This window comes from Marmota marmota, unplaced genomic scaffold, assembly GCF_001458135.2.
Source record: "Marmota marmota marmota unplaced genomic scaffold, marMar, whole genome shotgun sequence".
NCBI lineage: Eukaryota > Metazoa > Chordata > Mammalia > Rodentia > Sciuridae > Marmota > Marmota marmota.
The window spans coordinates 2,660,867-2,668,755 of record NW_026000338.1 but is presented as its reverse complement, the minus strand read 5'-3'; the positions used below and the strand labels follow the sequence as shown (position 1 = coordinate 2,668,755).

The 7,889-nt window shown below is 42.5% G+C and overlaps 1 protein-coding gene and 1 long non-coding RNA gene across 2 annotated transcripts in view; one reads left to right on the top strand and one right to left on the bottom strand.

The window, feature by feature from the left end:
- Window positions 1-956, bottom strand: part of LOC107159301 — a 16,991-nt gene extending 16,035 nt beyond the window's left edge. The window contains exon 1 of the long non-coding RNA XR_001505744.2: window positions 756-956. This is a non-coding gene — a long non-coding RNA (uncharacterized LOC107159301). The remainder of the gene's footprint in view (window positions 1-755) is intronic.
- A 2,644-nt stretch (window positions 957-3,600) lies between these two features.
- Zcchc13 (zinc finger CCHC-type containing 13) lies at window positions 3,601-4,229 on the top strand. Its single transcript, XM_015505858.2, has one exon. The coding sequence runs from the start codon at window positions 3,717-3,719 to the stop codon at window positions 4,227-4,229; it is 513 nt and encodes a 170-aa protein (XP_015361344.1). The 5' UTR covers window positions 3,601-3,716.
- Window positions 4,230-7,889: the final 3,660 nt, after the last annotated feature.

Sequence of the window (7,889 nt, the reverse complement as noted above, 5' to 3'; positions counted from 1 at the left end):
TCCCCGCCACTGGAGCCCCTTCGCTTCACATTAGGCCTTCTCATAAAATACTTGAATGCCGCCACTCCGCGCCGCGCCGCCTCATCCCAGCCTCTCAAATGCCGCGCACACCGCGCCTGTCCTCCTTATTCTCCCCACTCCAGCTACCACCTCCGTCATGCACACGCGCGCGTGCACATACACACACAGGCCTAATGATATCGGGATGTGTTTCTCGCTATAGTTATGCCCCAGTGCCCACAATGAGTCATTACCAGCCTTCCCTAATACAGTCTGATAAACTAGGGAAGTTGAATACGGGGAAAAAGGCGTTACGGGTGGTCAGAGCATATCCCAGAACTAGATTTATCCTCCCCGACCCCAAGGGAGGAGCTAGAGTACTCTCGGATTCACATAATGTATTATAAGGCCCGCCAACCTGAACAAAAGCTAGAAAGCTTTCTCATAAACCATCGGATGAGCCTAATCCTAAACCCTCACCTGCTACAAATAGGAAAATCGCCCCCCCAAACTGTTTAAACATGAGGCATTATAGAAAATATCGATGCTCAGATGCCTCAACCCTATTTAAAGGAAAGCTTGTATCCCTTTCACAATGGGAAATAAATGCTCAACATCTTTTTGGAGGTCTGAAGCCCGTACTGGCCCTCATTTTCGCCCGTCAACCGGGGGGAATGCAGAAATTAAGGATCTCCATGGCCCGAGTTTCCTCGGCCACCCTCCACATTATGTTCTCCCCCTCATCCTTCCTTTACCTCCTGGCTGAATCGAGTGCCATAGCGAGAATTCCTAGAGCCGGCTGTCCCAAGACAGTGTGCAGAGAGTAAGAGATGCCTGGGTGGCGGCAGCAGGCCTTAGAAGCAGTGGGTATTGGGCAGGAAACCTGCCATGCCTCCAGCCGCAGGGCTGATGCCAGAAACCCACAGCTTGTCCTGCAGCTCTGCAGTGTGCTTCTGGCGCATGCGCAATCACCCCACCCCACCCTCGGCTCCGATTGAAGTCGAAGCAGGCGCCTTAACCCATTACCAAGTATCTGGATCTCTAGTCCACCCAGCTTCTTCAACGTTCGGCTCCCCTACGTGGCACCAGCTTCCAACACCATACTTTCCTCAGCCCATTCGTCTTTCGTCAATCCCTCTCCCATTCTTCTTAGCCCACTCTTCCATCGCCAAGTTTGACTACCCTTATTCTGCCTGTTACCTTGGTGATCTAAACTTCAATTCTTGGCCTTCAGGGTCTGCAGCCCTACCGGGCCTCTTACTCCTCCCCTGTTGTTTCTGATATTACAAATTGTAAAAGAAAAAGGAGAAGAAAAAAATGGAAAAACAAAAAAACAAACTTGCAAAAACCGAAGAAAGAGTCAGCCGGGCTCAATGACTCATGCCTGTAATCCCAGCTTCTTAGGAAGCTAAAGCAGGAGAATCAAAATTTCAAGGCCCCCTCAGCAATCTTTAACAAGACTTTGTCTCAAAATTTAAAAAAAAAAAAAAGGACTGGGGATGTAACTCAGAGGTAGAGCGCCCCTGGGTTCAATCCCAGTACCTGAAAAAAGACAAAAAAAAAAAAAAGAAAGAAAGAAGAGAAAAAGGGAAAGTGTGCATTAGTCATAGAGCACTGACCTAGCATACACAAGGCCTTAGGTTCACTCCCTAGCACTGCAAATAGAAAAACAAAGAAGACAATGATGTTTCAGTGTTAATTATGTTGTGTGTCCCCCCCCACCCCGCCTTATCTTTTTTGTGGTGCTGGGGATCTGATTGAGAACCATGTGCATGCCAAGAACAAGCTTGTACCACTGAGTCAGAGCCCTTACTCTAATATTTGTTTCTGTTATCTATATGAATGTACATCATGTCCATAAATCCTTGTGAAGTTTATACAATCTATAAACAATTTGGGAAACAACAAAGAAGAAATGTCTAAATATTTCTGACTTTGTAATATGTTTTCTAAGGAATAAGCTTTTTTTATATTGAATGCTTCAATATTATTCTGTTTTATAAATTAAATGATGGTGATAATGTTGAAAACTAAGATTCCTGCAATAAGCACGCTTGTAATTCCAGCTAGTTTGGAGACTAAGATAGGAGAATCACAAATTCAAAGCTGGCCTTAGCAATTCAGGGAAACCCTGTTTTAAATTTGAAAGGGGGGCGCTGGGGATGTGGCTCAAGCCGTAGCACCCTCGCCTGGCATGCATGTGGCCTGGGTTCCATCCTCAGCACCACATACAAACAAAGATGTTGTGTCCGGGGAAAACCAAAAAATAAATATTAAAATTCTCTCTATATATATAAATAAATAAATAAATAATTTGAAAGGGGGGCGCTGGGGATTAGCTCAGTGGTAGATGGTCCCTAGGTTAAACAAAGAAGAGTTTGTGGGGGCTGGGATAAATTTTGAGCATGTCTTTTCACTGTGGCATTTTACAGATTTTTTTTTCCTATCTTATCAGCACACGTTTTATTGTGTAGATAGGTATATAGATGGATGGATTAGCTGTGGATGAACCTTTGTTTTTATTTATTTATTTTTATGTGGTGCTGAGAATCGAACCCAGTGCCTCACACATGCTAGGCAAGCGCTCTACCACTGAGCCACAAATAGCCCCACGTTTTATTTTTTTAAAACAACAATGACCAAAAAAAGAAGAAAAGAGAGAGAGAGAGAGAGAGAGCGCTCTGGGAGCCAAGCTGGTGGCACACGCCTGTATTCCCTGCAATTCAGGAGCCTGAGGCAGGAGAATTACAAGTTTGAGGCCAGCCTCAGCAATTCAGCAAAACACTGTCAAATTCTCAAACTAAAAAAAAAAAAAAAAAAAAATTAAAGGCTGGGGAATGTAGCACGGTGGTGAAGCACCACTGGATTCAATCCCCAGTACCCTCCTCCACACGGCCAAATAAATAACCAAATAAATAAGGTCTGGGAATGTAGATCAGTGGTAGAGCAGGTGCCTAATATGTGAGAGGCCCTGGATTCCATCACACACACACACCGCTCCTGAACAAAAAAGATAGGAAAAAATAGTCTACTCTAATTTGTATAATTTCTTTCCTTTATTGGATTAACTTCTCACATATTGTATCCACAAAACATATATAAAAACTGATTATCTACTAGACCACAAATAAAGGGTTTTTTTTTGGGGGGGGGAGTAAGCCCAGAGCCTTGCGCCTGTGCCATACCACTTAACAACCTTGGGCCTGGAAGCCTCCTAGTTATGAAAAATTGTACCGGTCACATTGTCTTAACAAACTCATACTTAGCGGTTCAAATGTTAAAAATAAAACTGAGCCGGGCAGGTGGCACATGCCTGTAATCCCAGTGACTCGGAATGCTGAGGCAGGAGGATCAGGAGTTGAAAGCCAGCCTCAGCAATGGCGAGGCCTAAGCAACTCAGCAAGGCCCTGTCTCAAAATAAAATATTAAAAAGGGCTGGGGATGTGGCTCAGTAGTTAAGCGCCCCTAGGCTCAATACCTGGTAACAAACAAACTGAAAACAACACTTAATCTATTATCAATTCTGACTGCTTGAGTAGGAGGGAGAAGGCGGTTAGAACACCTGTGAATGAGGCCGTGCGCAAACCTCATGTGACGTCACAGAGCTCCCGGTAGGAAAAGAGTCATTTCCATCTAAGCCATCCTAAGGGGAGTTGCCTCTGGGCCTCCCTGGCACCGGTGGGTGGGCCTGCTCACCAAAAGATCTCACCGCGGCCATGAGCGGTAAAGAATGTTTCAAGTGTGGAGGGTCTGGCCACTGGGCCCGGGAGTGCCCTAAAGGAGGAGCTCGAGGGCGAGGACCTAGAGGCCTTGGCAGAGGTCCTCAGTGCAGTTCCACCACCCAATCTGACATCTGTTACCGCTGTGGTGAGACTGGTCATCATGTCAAAAACTGTGACCTTCACCAGAACATCTGCTACAACTGTGGGAGAAGTGGCCACATCGCCAAAGACTGTATGGATCCTAAAAGAGACAGAGAACAGTGCTGTTACACCTGCGGCAGACCAGGCCATTTAGCTCGTGATTGTGACCATCAGGAAGAACAGAAATGCTACTCTTGCGGTGAATTCGGGCACATCCAGAAAGACTGTACCCAAGTCAAATGCTACCGATGTGGCGAGACCGGCCATGTAGCAGTGAACTGTAGTAAGGAAAGCGAAGTGAACTGCTACCGCTGTGGCGAATCTGGACATCTAGCCAGGGAATGCCCCATTGAGGCTACTGCTTAGATCACTCCCCTACCCCCCTCTTCTTGGCTGATTTAGTTGTATTTTCGCTAAAATCTCTTCATTGACCAAAAGATTGATATGGAAGCTACTCTTAGGCCAGCAAACTTTATTTACCACGTTAAAGGAGGAAAGGGCTGGGAGGAAAAAGTAAAAAAAAAAAAAAAAAATTATTGTAATTAATGTGCTGTTTCTGTACCACCCAGGAATCCAGATGTTGAATAGTCATTCTGAGCACTAGGCAATTTCTTGGTTCTTTGGGTGTATTTTGATTTCCACACTTAGAAGATACTAGTAAACAAATCGGAATGGGTGTAGGAACCCAGCCCTTGAGTCTTATCACCATGGAAACGGATAAAATATATAGTGTGTCCAATGGAGGTAAATTTCCATAGAGAAAAAGAATACCAAGTAAGAGGATTGAAAGCCTGTATATGTGGAGGGGGGAAGACAATGTAGTTCTCTTTTAAATTCACAAGGTCATCCTGAGGAGATAACATTTCCTCAGAGATCCATGGAGCAAATAAAGTTGATTTTGGAAATGTTTGTGATCTTATTGGTTTTATTATGTTGATGACTTTAAATTATTTTACCTCATTAGCTTTTAAATAAAAGACATGGCGTTTAATGAAAATAAATTAGAAAAAGCTTTGAGAAAGAGAGTATTCAGAAAAACAAAAACATCATTTCCCATGTGTCAGAAAACAAGTATTAAAATTAAACACAGTTTGAGGCTTAGTAATTTCAAAAATACTCTTCATAGTAATGAAATTTAAGTTTTTGAAAAAAAAATCTATTTTTACATCTATAAAAATGTTGAGTTATGGGGTGGGGGTGTAGCTTAGTAGTAGAGCACTTGGCTAGCATGGGCAAGGATCTGGGTAATGTGGGAGATAGGGTGGAGTTAATTTTGTGTCAGGAGAAACCAGAAGTTGTAATGGGAAATGGTTTAGAAAATAATAATGGCAATACTACATATCAAACTTGGAATATGAGGCAGGAGAATTACAGCAGGTAGACTAGCATAGGAGGTACAATTTTTGTCCTATAAACTCAAATGATCAAAAAGTGTAACTTAAAAAAATGTAATTTATAACAGACCACATTCTGTTATGAATCTTCATAAGTGTTGCCATGTAATCTTTCATTCCCATCTGAGAGACTCTTCTATTTCAGCCGAGTTCCTTTCCACTTCTGTAACTCTCTTGAACTCCTAGAAATTGATTTTGTCGCTCTTTGTGCTGTCTCAAGAAAATAAACTCAGGCACAGTCTCAGCCCCTAAATGGAACAATCAGAGTCTAATCCGCCAAAACACAACGTGAAACTCCAACGTTAGACTGTGCCAAACAAATTCCTTGGTCTCAGCACAGTCCTTGACTCTATTTAGTATTTAGGGAAGGAGGAAAGAAGAATTCTGTATCCATGCTCCCCACCATGCCCACCAGTGCTGAGGGATAAAAATCCAGGGCCTCACAATGCTAAACACAACTCTACCAGTAAGCTATTCCAGGATTCTGAACTTGAGCCCCTCAAAACCATCTGGAATTTCATTTCCCATGTGTCAGGAGTTTGGCCCAGAGTTGGAGGAGGAAAAGAAACTGAGTCCCTTTGTTAAGGAAACACTCAGTGTTTAAGTCTTCTCCATTTCTACTCTCTAGGAAATCTTTTCCAGTTCTAGGGAGAGAGAAGCCTTATTTTGACTCATCAGTATCCCTATACCAGAAGACATAAAATGACAGCCCTCTTACTGAATCAGATTCACCAATGAGTTTAGTTTGACCTATACATTGTTGAACAATATTTCTGAAATAGATGTAACATCTAAAAAGTGGAACGCTTTTTTGCCCTTCATTTGGGCAAAAGGAGAAAAATATCCAAGAACTAGCTGACAAAGACTTTTTTCTTAATCCAGGTCTTTTGGGTTATCTTTTTAACTAGGGCTGGAATATATATCAGAGGTAGAGAGCTTGCATAGCACGTGCTAGGCCCTGGATTCAGTCCCCAGTACTGCATGGGCACTCCCTCAGCATCCTGTGAATGTACCACACAGTGGACTGGCAGCTGGCCTGGGATCAGAGGAGCCTTCCAGAATGCCTTAACATCTCTCTCTCTTTCTTTTTTTTTCTACTGGAGTTGTAACCCAGGGGCACTTTACCACTGAACTACATTCCCAGACCTTTTTATTTTTTATTTTGAAATAGGGTCTTCCTAAATTTCTTAGGGCCTTGCTAAATTGCTGAAGCTGGCCTTGAATTTCCAATCCTCCTCAGCCTCCTGAGGGGCTGGGATTACAGGCCTACACCACTGTACTTGGCATCTTAATATTTTTTTTCCTTTAAAAAATCTTTTTACTTGTAGATGGACACAATACCTTTAATTAATTAATTTATTTATTTTTATGTGGTGCTGATAATCAAACCCAGTGCCTCATAAGTGCTAGGAAAGGGCTTTACCACTGAGCTACAACCCCAGCCCCATCTTGGCATCTTTTGATCATATACTCTACCACTGAGCTATAGGAGCTACACTTGTTTTCTTTTCTGTTCTAGGTTTTTGTTTTTGTTTTTGTTTTGAGATGGATTTCTCCATGTTGTTCAGGCTGGCCTGGAATTCCCCATCCTCCTGCCTAAACCTCCCCAGTAGCTGGGATTACAGGCATTCAAGAAGAAAGAAGCCTTTGTTTTGCTCTTCCTGCCTCTTCACACCTCTTTGTGTGCTGTTTTTTAGATAGTCACGATGGTTAGTTTTTAGCCACATTATAGCAATCACTAAAACACTAAAAGAACAGAAACATGGGGCTGGGGATGTGGCTCAAGTGGTAACTCGCTCCCCTGGCATGCACGGGGCGCCGGGTTCGATCCTCAGCACCACATAAAAATAAAATAAAGATGTTGTGGGCTGGGGATGTGGCTCAAGCGGTAGCGCGCTCGCCTCAGCACCACATACAAACAAAGTTGTGTGTCCGCCAAAAACTAAAAAATAAATATTAAAATTCTCTCTCTCTCTCTCCCAAGAAAAAGAAAAAAGATGTTGTGTCCACCCAAAAGTAAATCTCTCTCTCTCTTTAAAAAAAAAAAACAAAAAAACAGAAACATCAGCCAGCACCTGGGAGCCCCAGGGCTTTAAGTGTGCTGAGAGCTATTTCATGAGGTGAAAATCTATTGTAACTAAACAAATGATGTCATCGTTAATTGTAAACTGTTTTGTAAGGTCACATTTACATAATAATGTCAGATGACTCCCACCAAAGAAATAAGTGAATTAGCAGACAAAAACACAATTGATAAATAAAAAGAAACTTGCTTCCTTGAAAAAAAATGTAAAATAAAAAAAATTAAGGCAGGTGACATTGTTTAAAGAGGACAAAGCAAAACACAAATTGGCCAGAGCCAAAGGTATTCTAAAATTGCATATATTTCATACAGACTTGGATATACTCCCCTGCTGTACTGTGAGACATTAAGCAAGCCTCAATTCTTTTTTTTTTTTTAAAGAGAGAGTGAGAGAGATAGAGGTAGAGAGAGAGAGAATTTTTTTTTTTTAATATTTATTTATTTAGTTAGTTATTGGCAGACACAACATCTTTGTTTGTATGTGGTGCTGAGGATCGAACCCGGGCCGCACGCATGACAGGCGAGCGCGCTACCACTTGAGCCACATCC